Raw genomic sequence first — 20,066 nt, 5'->3', positions numbered from 1 at the left:
GATTAGCTTTCGTCATTCCTTCTTCCCAGTCTTTAGGGAGCACATTTTTCTAGAGATGAACATTACACACCTACATAAATAACTGCCTTTTTGTCCCCAGACTGGTGCTGAGTCACCCAGGAAAGCATTTTATCTTTGCAGAATTGTGATTTCATTTCAGCTTCTACTTAGTTGGTCAGCGACAGACTGGCCCATGCCATGAAAGTGGTCAGTGGAGGGGAAGGTCACCACTAAGCTTGGTGGCCACCTTGAGTCCTTTGTGAAAAATGCACAGATAACCAAAATTCTGTGCAAATGCTGTGACTTGCTTCACGGATGGGGTGTGGGAAGTACTTGCTATCATTTCCCCCCATCATTTCTTAGCTGGACCCCCATCTTAATAAAAAGCATTTTTCACCCCGCTACTTCATACGTCCCTTTTCTCCAATCTGTCAATATCTGGAAACAAAGACAAATAGCCATGGAAAGCCACCAAAGCCTAGGACTGAATGGAACCTAATCGGAACAGAGGGAGGCCATTGCCTATGATCTGGGGAAATGACCAAACCTCAAACACTTTGGAGACATTTTACTAATGAAAACCAATGCTCTCTCTCTCTCTCTGCCCCATCCTGGCAAATGACTTAATCCAGTAGTTTACATATATATATATATATATATATATATATATATATATATATATATATATATATATATATATATATATAAATTCACCTTACCCTTCTGTGAGAGCCCGAGCTTTCTCCAAGTCTTGAATGACATTCAAAAGGACTTTAATTTTCTCTTGGTTCGAGTGCAGAGATTCCTCCACTGATTGCAGTCGGCCTTGGAGGTCACAGAGTTCGCCCCTTGCCAGGTGAATTTGATTGATCCCGCTGATCTCCCTGTGGCTCTGAAGTCTAGTCTCCCTCGTTGGAAGAAAAGATGGCAGGTGATCGTTTCCTGGGCAACTTCGAAACTCCGGGGTGCCCGATCGGGTGGGGTTCTTTGCCGTCTGCTCCTTACACGTTGATGAGTTGTCAGGTTTGGGTGCCAGCAGATCCTGGTGACTGTCACTTGAGGACGAACAGTCCGAAGCCCCTCCTGGATGGGCAGGCTGGCTGCCAGAGCCGGGTGAGGGGGAGTTGCGAGTCCGTGGAGGTGAGGGGACACAGATTTCCTTTGACCGAGGTGACAGTGGGCCAACATCTTTGTCGTCAGAGTTTTCTTTGGGCAAAAGCTGTTCGGTGTTAAGCTTCCCCGTGCCTGGCATGTGGTTGGCACCTCTGGCGGCATTTAAACGAGAGGCAGATCTTTCTGCATCCGATGGCGGCACTCTCCTCCCGTCTCCTGGACACGCGTCAACCAGAGGGTGGATGGAGTTGCTTGTCTCTGCAGACCTGTCTGGGCTGAAGGTGGGCTCTGCAGCCGCCCAGGTGGGACTGTGGTAAATGTCCTCCGGGACCTGAATGGCAGCTACTGCTTTCTCTGAGGCTCTCCAGGCCCCTGCTTCCAGGCAAATGCTAACAGGCCCGTTGCTCTGCACCTTGGACATTCTAGGGAGGAACGGGTGGGGCACCTGGACCCTTCGAGGCCCATCTTCGAGATGCTGAGCCAGCCTTAAGTAGGCAAGGTCAGAAGACACAATGTCCTGTTCAGAGAGGTTGCCATTGACCTGGATGGCACTTTGGGATGTGGTTGGCATTTCCACCAGTGACTTGCTGGCCGTGAGTCTCTTCCTCTTGAAAACCGGGAAATGCTTCCTGAGACTGGGGGAGGTTTGGATGCCGATGTTGTGATAGCCCCCTGCCTTCTGGGACCTGGGGAAGGAGAGCGAGTAGGTGGGGAGGTGATGGTGCCTGGATGCTTGAGTCTTGCCCATCACAGTCGGGCCTTCGGAAGCGTGGACGTCCGCCTCCGTGAGGCCCGCCGGAGGCCTACCGGCCCCATCTTCCTTGAACCGCACCTGCTGAGATTTGCTCCTGCGGTGCTGCGGCTGCTTCACCAACTCCACAGACTCTAGACTGTTGCGCTTCAGAAGCACAGGACGCACTTTCATATTTTGCTGGGCCATTGAGCCTCAGTTGAAAGGTTTGGGACCCTGCGCTTCTCCTGGGCACATATCCTTAGGTCTTGGGAGCAGCATCTGATGATGGCGTCTCAGACATGGAGGTCCGCCAGCCCAGATGGAGTGGCCCTTTCCTCTGAGTCTGGGAAGCTGTGTTGGCCATTCCCAGCCTGCAGGTTCTAGTTGCGAGCTATCTGGAAGGCTTCCCTTGCACTTAAAATATTATTTCATTGTGGTGATAATTGCCACTTAGATAAACAATGAGTTAGGCTAATTATTAAACCTCCTATCTACCAAGAGAGCTGGTGGGCTGTTTATCAAGGGAGGCTGGCAGGCAGTTCTGATCCTGGAAAACGCTTGCTGTCTTGAACAAAAAGACAACAAAAGTACCATTTAGAGGATAGCGCCAGACTCCCGAAGTGTAAATTCCAAAAGAAACCTGCTACTTCTGGAACAGACGGCTTCCTTTCCCGGAGCATCGATTTCCAGTGTGAAACTACAGGAAACTTAAACGCGTCTTCTTTCCATAGCATGTAAACCGGCAGAGAAATCAGTGACCTGCGGGTTGGCTTCTTTGATGACACATGATGCCCTGAAGGGGATGTCCCCATTTCCGTCAATGGCGGGTCCCTCCCTCGGTGCCATTGTTTTCTGTCATGCTGCGCCCCTCTTCTTCAGCGAGGGAAACTTATCTTCCTAGATAGCCTCACAAAACCCAGTGAGGCGTGGCCGGGACTCTGAGGCATCTGCGGGACTGCGGAGGGCTGAGTCCCCGTGGCGGTTCACATGGGCACAGTGATCCAGGAGTGCAGCCTCTGGGACTCTAAGCCGAGAGCGGCTGGCACTTGGCCCCGGGACTCAGGGTCTGAGGCCTGGCCAGCTTTGCGGGAGGCGAGAATGGTCTGAAAGGGAAGAGACAACAGTGGCAGCTGAGAATGCAGTTCTCGAGGACCTGCGTTTCTCTCCAAATCCCAGCCTCCCAGCCGAGTGCTTCTGAGCGGGCGGTCTAGGAGGAAGTGCACCACTCTGCCCTCCTTTCTGTCCCCCTAGTAAGCCGGTCATCTCACGGCCTCAGGGCCTCGGAACTAAAGGCCTGTCTGACTGGACCCTCTCCTCCTCCTGCCCTAGGCATCACCTAGCCCGCTCCTATTCACCTGCGAACTGCCAGCTGGAATGTCACTTCCTCGGGGAAGCTTTCCAATGACTCCTCGCTCACTAAACTCCAGTGCCAGACCGAGTCAGGACCCCATTCTGCCTTCTCATCACATCCTTCCTAACACCGATTGCAGCTATCCTTAAATAAGCACGTGTGTGTGTGTGTGTGTGTGTGTGTGTGTGTGTGTGTATTTATTTAGCGTGCATTTCTCCCACTGCCCTGTAAGCTCTAGGGTGGCAGGGGCCAGAGCCATCTCATTCTCCTCTTGGCTGTTCCCAGCCCCCCTTTGAGCTCACTGTGGGTGCTTAATGAGCATTTGTTGAAAGAGTAGAGGGCTGAATGAAAGGCTTTTGGAAGCGAAGGAGAGCCTGGTCATGGGGGTTCCTGGGGGCAACAGGATGGGGAATTCCCTCTGCTACGACTTTACTCGAGAACGAGACTTTCCCTGACATCTTCATTTTTAATTGCTTTCCAGGAGATAAATGTGCATACAATTCTTTGTAGAAAGTATACCTTGTAATAATAACAGTTACCATTTATCGAACGTTTATTTTTACTGTGCTGAGGGCTGTACATGCATTAATCATAACAACTCTCATTTACGGAATACTCACTAATAATGTGCCAGGCGCCGTTCTAAGCACTTTCCAAGCTGGAACTCATCCATTCCCTGCTCTATAGTGGTGGGTACCATTGTTATCTCTATTGTCAGTTGAAGAAGCCGAGGCCCAGAAAGGTTAAGTAACTTGGCCAAGGACACGCAGCTAGTGACAGAGTCAGGTTCTGAACTTAAACGTTCTGGCTCCACAGCCTGTGCTCTTAACCTCTACACTCCACTGCCTTTCCAATATCACATGATCTCATTTAATCCTTACAACGGACCTATGGGATATCGGGATTCCTATTGACCGATGAGGAAACTGAGGCTCAGAGAGGGTACGTACTCAGTGGAGGAGCTGAGATGTGAACCCAGGTGCCTATGATTCCAAAGTCTGGGTCCTTAGCTATGAGCTGATGACTTAGTCCCCTTAGGGTATGCCCTGTGTGCAGACAGGTGGCATGAGGGATTTGAGAATAGTTTGAAGAACCCTGCAGGTCTAGAGAGATGCAGCGGACTATAACCCCTGGCCTTGACATAGCAAAGCGAACCTGTTTGCCACAGGTCCAAGGATCACGCTCATACTGGGATGAGCAAGTTCGAAGCCTGTCTAGGTTGACCAAAGTATTCTAGAAGAAATCAAAAGTAATAAAATAGTCTACATTCTGTCTGTGGCACCCAGCTGATCATGAAGGTTGAAACCTCTCAGTTCTGTAAGCATGGTTCCTTTGCTTCCAAACATTCTCCATGCTGCTCTGTTGGCGTGCCCATTTTGTGGGTGAAACTTAAGCCTTTTTTCCTCAATCTTATTCTTCCTCCAGGAATTCCTAGATAATGTCCATGGCAGTTTGAGCTTTCTTTGCTCCTAGTTACCTTGGGAGGGACCAACTAACCCAGTGGGATGGGACAGTGAGTGACAGGTCCTGAAAGAGAGCAGGATTTGTCTGTAATGTGAATGAGCTGTCGACTTGTCATGAGGCCCTGAAACTACACTCACATTCTGAGTGTACCTTAAACCGGGGTCAAACCCTTGTCCCTTAACTGGACAATACTTATCCTCTCTGAGCCTCAATTTTTTCGTCTGTGAAATGTGGTGACACTCATAACAGAGACACTGGGTCTGATGGGAGAAGTCAGTGAGACAATGTGTGCAAAGCTCTCGGCCCAGCGCTCAGCACATAGCAGGTGATCATATGGGTTTGCCACTCCCGGTAATGCCGTCGCCATCGCCTGCAACGTGGTTTCCTTGTCGTGAAGCTCAGCGTGCGGAGAGCACTACCTGCAGTTTTTCTAGAGCTGGTCGAGCCACTCTCGGGTCAGAGAATGGGCAGAGTTTGGGGCAGCCACCTCACACGTGCCTCATCTACGTGAAAAGCAAGGCTGGCCACTGGGAGCCGCATCATCCCATAATTCTCTGGGGAGATGTTCCTGCTGGCGACGGGTTCCCTGGTCCCTCTGCACGATAATCCCAAACAGTCTCGCTGTTGAAATCAGTTTCTTGTTTCAGTGACTGCACACAATTTTTAGGTCAGGAAGAGTATAGTAGTCCGTCCGGTCATCCATACCATGACTAAGTCCTCTCTGCCTCCTCCTCTTCAAGTAACAAGTGAGCCTGCCTGGATACCTACAGTGACAGGAAGCTCACTACCTATTTTTAGTCAATAATAATTAATTTTTAATAGTAGCAAATATCGAGTAGCAAGTATTGAAAAATTACCAAGTACCGCGTTAGCCCTGGGCATTAATCCTTAGGATGGCGTTTAGTGTGCGAGCCCCATTGCAGAGGGAGCAATTAAGGCTTGTGAGGTAGAGTCACATGCCCGAAGCTGCACAGTACATGCTCTTCACTCGTGCTGCGGAGCCTGGATAGTCATATATCTGCTTTTGCAGGTTTCTTTGCCTAATTGTCTTCTGCCTTCTCCCTCTCTTTAACTGTTCATTAGTGCTTCATTCTGGGAAATTAGGTTGTTTCTAAATATCTGGTATTACTAATAATCCTGTAAGTAACATTTTTTGGTGAACCTTGGAGCACTTGTCATATTTCCTTGCAATAAATTCCTAGAAGAAGAAGAATTAGTGGGTTAAAGTACCCACACACTATATATATATATATATATATATATATATATATATATATATATATATATATCACTTTTCCTTCCAGAAAGTTCTACTACTGTGCAATCCACTATTACTGCATGAGAAGGCCTTTTCACCAGAGCCTCTATCACTGTGTTTGGTCAGTTTCTCATGTTTTTCATCATTGCCAGTAAAATGGGAGAGCAATGGTCTCTGATATTTCTTATTATGGAATTTTTTTAATATTGGGCATTTTTCCACATGTTTATTGGTTTTATACTATATTTTGTATACATAAAGAATGAAAAGTTGCAAGTGACAATTTAAACAAGTAAGCTAATATGGAAACTTGTGTCTTAGACATAACCTGGGAAGCTTACTTAGTAAATATAAAAACTTTCACTTTTAAAAACTTACATACACATATTCCAGTTTTTCTGCACCCAGTGCCCACCATGAAGTTTGCACAGGCGTGTTCTGGGTAGTACTCCTGGCTAAAGGGGTGACCTGCAGGCCCTGGGGCTCGCAGGCTCCCAGCTTGCCATTAATCGATAGGGAGTTCCCTGGGCCTTGGTGTAGGGCTTAATTAACATCCTGGCCGGCATCCAGAATCGCTCCCTGGAGGTGGCTGCAGCAGCCCAGGGCACACCCAGCAGCTGGGAGTTATCGCTGATCTGTGCAATAACTTTATTCTCTCTTTCCTTGATTATTGATGTATTGAACACTAACCGACTGTTTACGTTCCGACCGTGCCCGGCCCACACTGGGTGGTCCTCCTGAAATCAGCGTCTATTTACAGGTACAGAAACATTTAGTACTGTCTCTGTGGGTGACACACTTTGAACTTCCTCTAGAATAGACTCCCACTTCTCTCTGGTTTTCAGGCTCTAGCTAGCGGGATTAAGGCATCGGCTTTAGCTAACAATTGCCTTGGACTAGAATCTTTCACTTTCAGACTCCTGACTTGGAACAAGTGACATGGCCTTCGTGAAACCACAGAGTCGTTGCAAGGGTTAGATGAGTTACTCCGTGTAAAATGGTCAGCGTGCTCAATGTGAGCTCACTGGATGGAGCCCACTGGACACCGTGAGATGCCCGCGAGTGGCCCCTGGCCCGTCCACTTTCCCTTTGGAGAGTAAACTGTGGGTGGACTTTCCAGAGGCGGTGTCCAAAGACGGCGTTCCGGGAACCCTGCCTCCCTCCCTGCCCCTTTCAGACTTCGGGTCCCACTTTGGCATTGCGCTCGTCTCTCGTTACAGTGCCTTTCAGCCTCTTCAACTGGACGGCAGGCTCCCTGAGAGCAGAAAGTGGTCCCGGTCCACCCCGAGCCCCTGCTCCTGACCTCCAGCTTCATTCAGAGCTGGCGTTAAGTGAATTCTTGTCAAAAGAATGAATATCATCCCAGATTCCCTTATTTGCCTTAGCGTGGAATAGTTGTATAGTTGGCATGGGATAAATGTTTGTATAACTAATTAATTAAGAGCAAGCTAATAAATTCACTTCCAACTTGCTTTCCCTTTCATAGATATATCATTACTAGGTCTCTGGGATGAATGAACTATGTCTGCCCTTTAGTGTATTCTGCTTGCTAATTCATCTATGTCGCAGATTTAACTTGGTTAAACCTGACTGAGAACTCGTTATGATTTGGGCCCTGTGACAAACACGGTGGAGATTACAAAAAGGAATAAGACCTGATCCCTATTGTATCGCTAAAAAGGAACTTCGAAATGCCACCCCGTATGGAATCAGCCCGTGAGAAGTGGTGCAAAAGGCTGTGCAGAGTTGGGGATGACTTGGAGCAAGCTATGCGATTCACTTCATGTATTCAAATCCTGCTTCAAGCACCAGGGGGCTTTACATTTTAAGTGAGATTTAAACTTTACCCTTTCCTCAAGGTGTGAGCATTTTTTTTTTCTTTAAAGGGCCAGATAGTAAATATTTTCAGCTTTGTCAGCCATATGGTCTCTGTTGCAACTGTTCAAGTCTGCCATGTGGCAATAAAGCAGTCATAAACAATTTGTCAACAAAAGGCTGTGACTGTATTCCAGTAAAATTTAATCTATAAAATGAGTTGTACTGGATTTGGCCTGGGGGCAGGGGGCAAGGCGCAGTTTGCCAACCTGTGCTTTAGTCAGCAAGGAGTCACTCGCGGTTTTTGAGCAGGGGACACTTGATTAGGTCTTTGTTTTTCAGAGGAGGCTCTATTTGCTGACATCACCATCTCCCTTCCCCTTCTGTACTTAGAGTCAGATAATAACCCTTACTGTTTATGCCACACCTTACAATTTACGAAGCATTTCAAATCCCATGTAATCCTGACCAAGAATGTTGGGAAGCACTGTTTTTCTTTTAAAGAGGAATCACACCCAGCAGAGTTAGATGGCTTGTCCTAAGTCACAGGGGCAGAACTGGAACCCAGCGCCCCTGACGCCAGCCTCAGAGCTCTAGCGGAGGTCCCAAGTGCCCCCACTCCATTTAGCCCACCAGCTGTCTCCCCTCCATTTAGCCAACCTGATGTATAATCACAGTTTGCATTGGTCATGTTTTCCGAGCTAGAGGGGCATTCTTAGAGGGTGGGGATATGCGATATACTCCTTTGATATCCTTCAAAGTACGAGGCACAGTGCCAAGTTTGTGGGAGTCACTTCAAAAATAACTACTGATCACTCGCCTCGTGGTCTTGTGGTTCTTCCCATCAAAGCTTTCCTTCCTTTCCATTTGTATTCAGTTAACTGCTTGGTCAGATCTGTTGACAGGCATTACTGCATACCCATCTGAAATCGAAGAGTTAATGTTTGTGGTCCAAGCCTATGTTTGTCTTTTTAATTTGAAAATTGCCTCAGCAGCTTTCTCAATAACAACAGAGCGCTGATAAATTTGGGGGTTCTGTCAGAACCTACACTGTCCCTAGAATGGTCAAGAACCCAAAGGGAACAGGCTTTCTTTTGCTATCTGGAATTACTAAGCACAGGCATACTTGGGGGCAGAATTAGGCATCTGAAGGTGACATTAAGATCAAAACTTATATATTTGGAGTCTAGAAAGATGCAGTGATCATGAAATCTTTTTCTCATTTTTGAACGTGTCATGCTTAACATTCTCTCACAGTTTCCGTTCTTTGTACCCAGGTCTCCATCTTCTCTCATTTGTACCACCAAAAGAGAGGTCTCCATTCTTGCCCCCGTTACCATCCGTCTTCCACATAGCAGCCAGTGATCTTGGTAGAATTTAATCAGATCATAGCAGACGCCTCTTTAAAACCCTCCAAAGGGATTCTGCCAAATCAAAATTAAAATCCAAACTCTTTACAAAATCTGCAAAAACCTACATTATCTGGCCTTGCCTGCCTCCCTGGCCCATCTCATCTCATACCAATTTTCCCCTCGCTTCCTATGACCCTGTTCCCCTGACCCTGGACATGTTAGGTTCATTCTCATCATCTAGCCTCCTAGCTGGCTGTTTCTTTTGTATGGACCACTCTTTCCCCAGCTCTCTCCAAGGCTGGTCTCTCTACTCAAGGAGCCTCAGCTCCAAGACGTCCTCTCCAGGAGGCCTTCTTCAACCTCCTCTCCATCCTGTGTCCCTCTCTGCAGCAGCCTTGACCTATTAGTTTGTTTATTTATCTGTTGATCGGCTATCTCTGACCCCATTTATTGAGGAACGTCAATAAACGCTTATTAATAGAATGAGCGAATGAATTCTTAGAGTCTTTGAGGAATCTTATAACCTTAGAAATAGAACAGAGAACTTTAAAACTTTACTCCTTGGGGAGCATCTCATTCAATGGTTTTCACATCTCCTTTAGCAATGCAATTGTATTTCCAAATTCAAGCTTAAGACCAATCCCAATATCTAAGACAGAACAAAACTGAGCTGTTCTAGAAGAAGTGGGGGATGCAGCGCTGCCCCAGGCCCTGTGAGCCACACTCCGGCGTCCTAGTGCTTCAAGCAAGCCCCATTTGAGGTTGGCTGGCATCTCAGCCCCCAGCACGGACCCCGCACAGCAACGCAGGGAGCACTTGCTGCACCGTTCAGGTGACCCACTGAGTTGAAGGCAGAGCGGACGGAAATGGATGCCACGGCTAGGGCCTCTGCTCTCTGGTGCGGCAGTAAGATGGCCCAAGGACCGTGGCTTCCGCCTGGTTCCGATTCGCAAGCTTCCTTTAGACCCAGCCCCAGTGGGGAAGACTAGCTCCCAGGGGCCTCTCACACGGCTAGACAGGCCACCAGCACTATTTCTGTTCTACCTCTTAGGCTCTCTCATTGTACTTATCCAAGAAACCAGGCAAGATACGATTACCATCTTTCTCCACCCCCTCCTTCTTCATACTCTCTTCTCTTTCCTCTTCCTTGATTAAAAAATTATAAAATGTTTCAGGCATGAAAACCAGCATAGAGGAGAGTATATTGAACATATAAACACTATGAACCCACAGCCTAGATTCAGGGGAAAAAAGTCGCAAATCCAGCTAAGCCTTCCTCCTTCGTGCCCTTTCCTCAGCTTTCATGTCCCTCCTCTCCCTCCTCGCCCTCCTCTCCTCCTCTGGTCGCTCCTGGCCTTCTCCCCCTGCCGTCGCTTCCGTCTCCGCCCTGCGGCTCCCTCGCCCGCACCGCCGCGCTCCTCCCGCCCGTCCTCATGCCCCTCCTCCTTTCTTTTCTTCCCCTCCCTCTCTTGCCTTCTTCCTCTCCCCTGTGTTTTTAATAAGCGCTTCTGGGTCAGCGATTCGTTCCTTCGGCTGTACAATGTCAAGGGTAGGAACTCAGTATCTCTCGGAATTGCCTCTCTTACAAACCTTCAGGGACTGTTCTCTGGGCCCACATGTTCCCCAGCTAGAGGCACTGGGTGCTCCTGCCGATGCTTCTGAAAGGTCACCTCCAGCCTGCTCTCTCCGGGGTGAAGGTTTGCCGCTGTCAGACACAACCGCTAGCCCGTCCGTCCAGCTTCTCACAGAGGAAACCGCAACAGCCTGCTAGAGCTCTATATTCTACTCAGCACTTTGAATTCTTTCCAGGCGGTTTTTCTGTTATCTCACACTGCATTTCTATTTCACCGGGGACATTTTCTTACCAGTTTTTAGGTTTTGCTCTTTTGACTTTAAAGAATTTGATTTACTCTTCGTGGGGCCAGACACTTGGGCAGCTGCCTGCCCAGACGTATAGAAGAGTCTTTTGGATTCGTCATGAGAGGAATGAGTAACTGTGTGTCAGATGCGAGTCGGGGGCACAGCATTGAGTAATGGTCCCACTCCCCGTCTGCATCAGCTCAAGTCCAGAAAAGCCAACAAGAAGCTGAACAGCCAATGATTTGCATTGCTATGAACAGATTCATTTACAGGATGTGGAGTTGGCTCAGGCCACTTCTAGGTTCTTTTTTAATATCAAGATGTTGACGCTTCCTGTTTCAATGTGGGGGAGGGATTCAGTTGCAGTGGAAGGAGGCAGGGACCTCTTCCCCCATCTTGGCATGACCTTCTTTGGTTTTGTGGCACCTGGGAGCTCTGGTTCTCTCTTAATTAGTCCGAGTTTACACTTGGTGGTCTCATCCTGCAGATTGTCTACAGCTGTTATGAATAAAATTAGAACAGTCTTCCCACTCCGAAGGGATCTATGCTCCTATGTAAACCAATAAGACATATTTGGTTGATTAAAATACTAATACTTATATTAAAAGTAAGAATGAGTCCAGGGATCCTTTGCTCTTTAATACCAGTGCTCACGTTTTCAAAGTGTGCTCAGACTTACTAGCCAATTTTGTCCTCCCAACACGTTCTGCCAAGACTAGGCATGATCACTCCCCTTTTACAGATAAGGAAACTGTGGAAGGGAGGGGAGGATTTGCCCAAGATGAGTGTGGTCTGGCAGGGCCAAAAGAACCTCAAATTTTTGTTAGGAGCTTTCAGGAAGGTTGGGGGCTGGATTTCCTCCAGGCCCATCAGAGGTGGAGGTGGGTGAGGGCCAGCAGAAGCATCCCAGAACAAGGGCTCTCTGAGGACCCCCACCCCTGACGCATACACACATCGCACACCCACCAGGGACAGTTGTCAAGCCCGGGACTCTGCAGTGCTCCATCCGCCCTGGTGCTGCAGAGCATTGGCAAGCACCTGCAATGAAGGCTTTCCCGCTTCTGGATCCCTGCCTACACTGCAGAATTTTCACAAGGAGAAGGAAGGCGGGGGGTTGGAGGGGAGTTGATGGTCTGATAGAATCAGAGATGAACTGAGAACTCACTGGCTGCCAGCAGTTTGCGGAAGCACGGGACTCCGGCGCTGTTAATGAGCCCACCCTTCATTTCTGAGATAAGCAAATGGTACGACACACAATAGGTGCTCAGTAAACAATGGCTGCCACTGTTCTTATTTTTACCGTGACTACCACTATGCATTGGGCCCCAGGTCACCCAGAGATAGGCTGTGGCAAATCTGCAGCAGCAGCCCGGCCTGCACCTAGCTCCAGCCCCCTTCTCACCCTACAACGTAGGAGAAGGAGAAAGCTCAGGAGCTGGTCGGACCCTATTCCTGTGGGTCTGGAGGGCCCTTGTTCTTAGCTGATCCTTCTTCCCTGTCCCTAGCCTGGAGAGAGGCAGTGGCATTCATTTATCCTCTCCTGTTGCGAGCCGGCTTGCATTCCCAGAGCTCTCGCAGTGCCCCATGCATTCCCCAGACTCCAGCCACTGGGGGTCCTGCCTCCCTCCATATCCCAGCCTCTGGGAGTAGAGGAGGCATTCTGTCCTCTGCAGTGAAATACTTATAATTATTTGGTGGGGGCTTTTTTCTACAAAAAGTTGTTCTTATGTTCATACCGATAGTTGCTGAGTGACCTAGAACAAGTCACCTAATCTCTGTGAATTCAGCTTCCTCATTTTAGAATGAGAATATTGGGCTTACATAACGATCTGGCATGTAATAGGTATAGTAAAGATCAGCCAGCTGACCTCTTGGCTTCCTTTCTTCTTTCCTGTTTTCTGGCATGGACATTGTCCTCTGATTTCCCCACCCCCCTGCTCTTGTCTTGCCTGAACATGGACCTTTATACAAATGACATGGTCGCAAGCCAAGCCCTGGCCGCCCTCCATGATCCCTGCTGGGCTGATGACAGTACTCCAGTCCCATGTTTGAGCCTGGCTCGCTGGACAGGGCACAGGATTGGGAGGAGCCCCCAGGACATGCAAGCAAATGATGCGGGATCCAGAAACTACTGCTGCCGGGGGTGGGGGGCAGGGAGGGAGTGCTCAGTAGCTCCCCAAAACCCACGTCAGTATTTCCTAAGATGAGCTCCAGAACCTTACGGGTCCAGAGTTGCGAATGGCTCTCTTCGTCTGCGATACCAGGGCCCCTTAAATCTCATGCAGAGTGGCTTAAAGTGGTCTGCTCATTTCAGTAGTATAGCACAGCAGTCAAGGGCACATATTTTGAAGATGGGCTACCTAGGTTTCTAGCTGGCTCTGCCATTTCTGAATCTACGAAGTAGATTTAATTATTTAACACTTTTGTGCTTTGGTTTCCCCATCTGTACTATTTAGCTAATAATATTATTACTTTATAAGTTGCCTGTAAGAGATAAATGAAGTGACACTTTATAATACTCAGAAAAGTGCCTGTCAGGACAGAGGCACTTAGTAAATCTTGGCTCCTATTATCATTGCTAATATTGTTACTATTGGCATCATCATCGTCATTATTATCGAAGTGTGAGAACCAACAGAGACTTCCATTGCTCACCAGTCATGCCATTCTAACTCTCATCTGTCAAACATGAGTATTTATCATTCATCTCCTAGCTACTGCACAGGGTGGGTGTGAGAACTGATGGATAAAATAAAAGTAGACATATGAGATAGTTTACAATAAAAAGAAGATAGCATAGTATGAAAGGCAACAGTAACAGATGGAAAATCGGAGGCAAAAAATAAAGTTAGGAAAGAGGAGGAAACCCAAACATAAACTATGGCACGAGCTTCCTAGTAAACCCTGGCAAAAAGGGAGGCCCAGTGGGACATGTCGTTACCATTACTTAGTGCTGGGAAGTGTATCATTTCATCACTAGAGCCTTTAGCTCTGAGGAAACTTATTGTAAGAGTATTCATTTTGAATGTGTTAGCAAATCTAAAATTTCAGGTCTGAAGTCCAAGAGAAACAAGAATACTGGTAACATTTGGAAAGTATCACAATAAAAATGGTCGAAGGAATGTGAGCTGTTTAACCCAGGAAAAGGAAATGGTCGGGGAGAGAGTGGTGTGCCCAAAGACTTTACCACCGCCTCAAGGGGGCGTGGCGCTGTTCTGTGATGAAGGCCTCAGGAGGCAAACTGAGTTTCAGCTAAAGACATAAATTCCCCCAAACAAGTGATCCAGCAATGTGGTGAACAGGCCCGTGAAGTCGTGAGCTCCTTGTCCATGCAAATGTTTGTCTAGATGGCCACCTTTCAGGGCCACGTGGGAAGGCTCATTGCACTGTCAAGGAGCACCGAGATGACCCCTGCATCCCAGGCCATTTTCACGGTCTCCAAGTCTATGTAACGTAGGAGCAGACTGTCACTAGAAGAGACCGGCTTTTCTCCCTGGAATGTGGATGAACAACTCTAACAAAAACAGCTCCCTAAAAAGCTGCCGATGTGGAAATCAAGGGGCAGTCTGGTTAGAGCAACCAAAGCACTTTAATTATTATTTAAGATGAAAACTATTAGGAAATCATTTAGCCGAGCAACTGTCTACAGATTTGGGCGAAACAGTCCCCTTGTCAGAAGTGGCTGACTGTGTCACCAGCCTTCAACGTTCTCTGTGCGTCCCAGTTGCCATCAGCACAAGGAAGCGTGCAGCCCCAGGATCCCACAGCCCCACCAGCTTTCCTCCGCCCGGGCACTCATCTGCTTGGCTGCCATCATCCTTTTCCTCACCAGGGCTCCTTTGGGCAGGGCCATATTTTGCTCAGCCTCATGTGACCGGTGTCTGTGGAGAGCCTGCCCCATGGCAGACCGCTGTAGCAGATGGTTAGGAGCGCGGGCGCTAGAGCCCGACTGCCTGCGTTTGCATTCTGGCTCTATCGTTTACTAGCTCCGAGCTCTTTGAGACGTCGTTTCCTTATTTGTAAAATGGGATTGACAAGAGTACCCTCTAACACACACACAATTATAGCATAAGTTAAATTAAATAATAAAAGCTGAACTTTTAGCACAGTGGTTGCCTTATCTACTGTATCAAGAGTTGGCAAACGATTTCCCTTGAGGGTCAGAGGGTAAATATTTACAGCTGTGGAGGCCATGTGGTCCGTTACAACTGTTTAACTCCACCATTGTCACATGGAAACACCCATAGGTAATACATAAATGAATGCGCATGGTGCCATTCCGATAAACCTTATTTATACAGACAGCTTGTGGGCAAAATAGAAGCCATAGTTCGCCGATCTCTGTAATTATAGGCAGCGGCAAGTGAGATGAGCAGATGGAAAGCTTCAGCAACCTCAGAGGCTAAAGGAGAGAAACAAAAGGAGGTAGAATGGTGGTTCCAGTGGTTAATAATTCAGGCTGTAAATTCAGATCGATCTGGGTTTAAATCTGAGCTGGGTGAATGGTGTGTCCTCTCTGAGCCTTGGTTTCCTACTATATCAAATGCAAAATAGCAAGTAAAAGGGATTATCTCGAATGGTTGATGATGTGTGGATTAAAAGAGGTAATGAGACATAGTGCCAGGCATTTAATAAGAGCTCAATAAATGTTGGCAATGAGGACGATGACAGAGTGACTACTAAACTGAACTAAACCAAATTGAACTGCTACCTCCCCTTGCCTCGGGGATGCTCAGACAGTATGGCTCATTAGGCAGAGCCAGGGCTCTCGATCCCGAGAGTGCCTGGCACCCTGCCTTGAGCCTTGTCTTTCACCGTCTGTGAACGGGCCAGTATTCATGGCTTTCTCCCTATGGAGGCAGCTGTAATGAGACACGGAGGGAGAGCTTGCCTACCCCCTAGAAATATGATTTCACATCAGCACCAAAATCAATGAGCACAGCCCCTGCGTGTATCAGAAATGAGGCTTGGCATTTCAGTCTTGCCTCCTCAAGTGTATCCGCGAAGAGCAAGGCTGAAAGATCAGTAATGGAGAGTATGAGTTTCTGTCCCGAGCTGCGTACAGCCACTTGGAGACTCGAGTTTGCAGCAGGTGTGGAGGACTCTGGGCTTTGGATCGCTTTCGTTTGATGTTAGTGTCCTGGAAATGGACGTCTCCGCATACCACGTTTTGTTTGGGGAGGATATTGCTGTCGAAGATGAGGCCCGTGGTGTTCCTTCCCACGCAGGAAGACCGCCTAACGGGTGGCTCGCCCTGGGTTTATGTTGTGCTTCCAGCGTTTTTGTTCCTTACTTTCTTTGTCTCAGGTTTCCCAGAAAAAAATATTTGGACTCTTACAGCCCTAATTAATGCAATAAGTCATCTCTGCCCTAATCATATACTAATTGGTATTGATAGTCAATTATATCATTCTTCTTCACTAAGTTCATGGGATTCTCATAAAATGTCCTTTTTTCCTAACACTAGAAACCCCAAACTCTCTTTTCTCTTCTTTTCCCCCTCCGTCCCTTCCTCCTCTCCTTTCTCCCTTTCAGTAGACTTCTATTAATCATCCATCAGGTACTGAACACTGTGCTGGGCATCAGGAGTACCTTCAAGTTCTCAAGTCTAAAGGATGAGATGGGCTGGTCCCAGGCAGGATGGTAAGGGGCAACTTCGAAGCAAGGAGAGGGTACCGTGGAAGTCCACCTTGGAGGAGCCTAACGTGTCGCTGTGATCAGGAGATGCTTCCTGGTGGAGGGGACACCTAAGCCATGCTTTTCAGGATGCGTGGGAGTTCAAGCAGGTGATGAAGAAGGAAGCAGCAGACTCAGCCATGTGTTCAGTCCGACAAGGAAATGAACGTGGTTGTTGTGGAGGGGCAGGGACAAGTGGCAGGTGTCTGGAGAAGAGTGGCTGGCAAGAGGCAGGACACGAAGGACTTTTTAGGTCAAATAGATCTTCTGGAGCAACTTTCAACATCTGGAAGCCTAGGTAAACTACATTTATGAAGCAAACTTAAGTGTTAAGTTTCTCTGTTTGGCTGTAATTATGTTGGGAATGTGTCTCTTTGGTCCACTGCTACTAATTAGAGGCTTTGATTAGCAGTTATACATGCCTTTGATGAATAAGGTGGTAAAATAAGTTAATTATGACTTAGTATGTGGAGTTTGTTACCCACTGTATTTCAGTACTCGAAGTGGGAACAGAAAGAACCACAAAAGTGCTCTTGGTGGTGAAAAAATTGAAAAATTATTTTTTGCTATTACCAAGGTACAAATGAAACCTGTTGTGCAATCGAATGAAAGTAAACTGATAAACAAAAACAAGGAAATAATTGATTAGGAATTCACCATGTGCCTATCACTGTGAGTCGCCCTGGGGCACAACTGGTATACCAGTCATGATCCTGCTCAACTTGGAAGCTAACTATGAGTAGGAAAGGTCAATATGGAACAAATAAATGCATGAATAAATATGTAATTATAAAACGTGCTAAGTGCTGTAAAAAAAAAATGGGATCTATGAGGAAGTCTAACTTGAGTTCTGTGCATCCTGGCCCAGAGGCAAGGAGCTGCCTGACTTATATAATAGCTAAGTAAGGGCCACTGTGGCTGGAGCCCAGGGCGCGGGCCGAGGCTGGCTCGGAGGAGATGGGCTAGCGCCATGACGTTGGTCCTGAGGGCCATGGTACATCTCCCGGCTGATTCTGAAAACAACAGGACGACTTTGAGGGTGTTAAGTGGTGTGTGTGTCTGTGTGTCTGTGTGTCTGTGTGTCTCTGTGTGTATGTCACACACATACACACATACGCATTTGTGTTTTTAAATGATTTTTCTGGTTATCCTGAAAGAAATGGGTTGGACAGAGACAAACAATGAAGAGAAGTGACCAGCAAGGTGGCTTTTACAGTTCATTCAGGCATGAAATAATGGCACTTGGACTAGGTGGTAATAGTGAAGATGGTGTGAATTGGATAAATTCAAAAAATATTTTTGGCAAACTTCTTAATAGATTGAGTACTAGTCAGAGTGGCAGTGAGGAGGAATATGTGTAGAGTGAGGAAACTGATTTAAGTTTATCTGACCTGGAAAGCAACGCTTTGAGCCACTAGACTAATGACTTCAACTAGGCTTGGCCAGGGATTCTTTCAGCTGTGGGCTGTGATGTGACCACCACATTTGCTTACACCTTTTGCTAAGGAAGGCGCCCCCTTCTGCGTGGTGGCTGACTTGCAAGAGCATGTGGCTCTGGGAGAGTGATGTCCTCTCCTTTCACATTTGGAACGTGTGTGCCATCCCACATCCCATCTAAGGCGCCACTCTTCAGAAGAGAGACCGCCCAGATGTCTAATCAGTCAAACCATTCGGTTCTCCAGCTCTCTACACAGAATTCCTGCGGGGGCCATGATACAATTTCAACTGCATCTGGCCCTGCAGGGATTATGCCAGGGTCCAGGGCAGACACATTAAAAGATGAGGGACAGTGCAGGAGCATTATGATGGTTCGGCCCGGGCGTGCGTCAGCGGAGCCGATGAGCTGCCAGCGAGACCGCTCACCGGAGGAGAGAGGCGTGATGACAACTGACGTCGCTGAGCACCTGCTGTGGACCGGGCCCCTCTTGTAAAGGCCGTGACTGTCATTCCTCACGACTGCCCAGGGAGCCCCATTTCAGCACGCTGAGGAACAGAGAAGTTGAGCGACTTCGCTAAGCTCCCACGGCAGCGAGTAGGACAACGGGGTCTGAGCCTAGGGACTTGTACTCCAGAGCTCATGCTCTTAGCTCGTTCGTGGTTAAGTCAGGTAGAGTGGCTCCCTGGAGAGGAAGGCCTTGACCTGAGTTGAGAAAAGTAGGAAATGCTGAGTCTCAGCTACTCTAGAGGCGGCATGCTACGGAGGTTCTGTGGGGCCGTTTGGGAACTGAGGTTCCCAGTGGGATGCTGAGTGTTTTATAGAATGGAGAGCCCTCCTCCTGTTCATGTATCCTTTTCTCGGATTCTTTCCGAGCACCCTTCATTTGCAGGAACTGGGATGGGTCCTGGGGATACAGCAGTGAGTTGAGTTGCTCTCCCAGAGCTCCCAGGGTAGTGAGGAAGTCATAAAGGAAAAGGGTTCACTGAAATGCAGCGTGATAAGCACCCACTGTGAGGAAAGCACGTGCGGTTGGAACCCGTGGGAGGGAGTGGCACGCACCCCTGACACGTGTCTGTGGTGATCTGAGTGTGAGGGGCCGTGAGTAAGGGAGGCTCTTTGGAGCAGCAGAGCATCTAGCGTGAGCATGGACCCTAAGTAGGACTTAGCCAGGGGAGGGTATGGGGGCTGGGAACAAATGGAACAGTCGAGGAGGGGAAATTACTTTAGGAATGACCAGCACAAAGGCCTCCAAATATGGAAATAAGAGAGAGCAGGTTCTTTGGAGGCCCTGGCAGGTAGAAGGCACTTGGGAGGAGGCTGAGAACAGAGATGAGTCTGGAAAGAGGGCGGAGGGGAACTGGATGACACAGTCGGGGAGTTTGGACTTCACCTGAGGGCAATGAAGAGCCGTCATGGGTTTGAGGGAGGAGAAAGTAACGTCACTGGAGCAGTCTGGATCCTTTGCACGTTTCTGGGGCCGAAGTAATGTGCTGATGGAGTCTGGCAAGACGCCCGATGCTCTTCCCCCGGGGAAGTGGTTTCCCTTGGCTCTGAGGAGGGTTTCCCTCGGAGCCTGAACGGAAGTCGTCCCCCCTCCTTTCTGCGGTGGGCTTGGCAGGCAGCTCAGGTGTGCTTTACTGTTTGAAAGAGCTACTTGTTCCCTCTGTATCATCTACCTGTCTGGGATTTCTCCCAGTGCCTTCAAACACACCTCTGAGGTCTCATTTCTGAGCAACTGCTCCGTAAGAGGAGGAGGGGGTGGGCTGCAGGTGGCTGGAGGAGAGCCCGTGGGGGCAAGGAGGGGAGGGCTGGCCGGAACCAGGGGCCTGTCGGGTGCCGGCGACCTCAGGAAGCCCCCTTGGCTCATCCTCAGTGACATGCAGAACTCCCGATCGATTCCTCCTCCTGAGAGGGCTCCTCGGTCGGCTGAGAAGGCTCCCCATCATTTGGACAGGCAGTGACAGCCTGATATAAACACCGTGGTGGCTGCAGCTCAGCAAGCAGTA

General features: G+C 48.4%; 2 protein-coding genes across 4 annotated transcripts in view; one reads left to right on the top strand and one right to left on the bottom strand.

The window, feature by feature from the left end:
- Positions 1–20,066, top strand: part of DOCK2 (dedicator of cytokinesis 2) — a 361,300-nt gene that overhangs the window by 192,230 nt on the left and 149,004 nt on the right. The window lies entirely within an intron of this gene.
- INSYN2B (inhibitory synaptic factor family member 2B) overlaps positions 1–20,066 on the bottom strand; it is a 108,451-nt gene that overhangs the window by 17,105 nt on the left and 71,280 nt on the right. Inside the window, exons 1-2 of one of the 3 annotated variants that reach the window (XM_036224354.1) lie at positions 707–2,957; positions 504–656 (exon numbers count right to left, since the gene is read on the bottom strand). In XM_036224354.1, the coding sequence (XP_036080247.1) occupies positions 716–2,053 (1,338 nt within the window). In that variant the 5' untranslated portion in view covers positions 2,054–2,957 and the 3' untranslated portion in view covers positions 504–656; positions 707–715. Of the gene's footprint in view, positions 1–503; positions 657–706; positions 2,958–20,066 lie in introns of those variants that run through there. The other 2 variants (XM_036224353.1, XM_016160164.2) reach the window with 2 other exon arrangements.

The sequence above is a fragment of the Rousettus aegyptiacus genome, unplaced genomic scaffold (assembly GCF_014176215.1).
Source record: "Rousettus aegyptiacus isolate mRouAeg1 unplaced genomic scaffold, mRouAeg1.p scaffold_m13_p_7, whole genome shotgun sequence".
Classification (NCBI taxonomy): Eukaryota; Metazoa; Chordata; class Mammalia; order Chiroptera; family Pteropodidae; genus Rousettus; species Rousettus aegyptiacus.
Note: the sequence above shows the minus strand (reverse complement) of the source record. Positions and strands in the feature narration are given on the sequence as shown.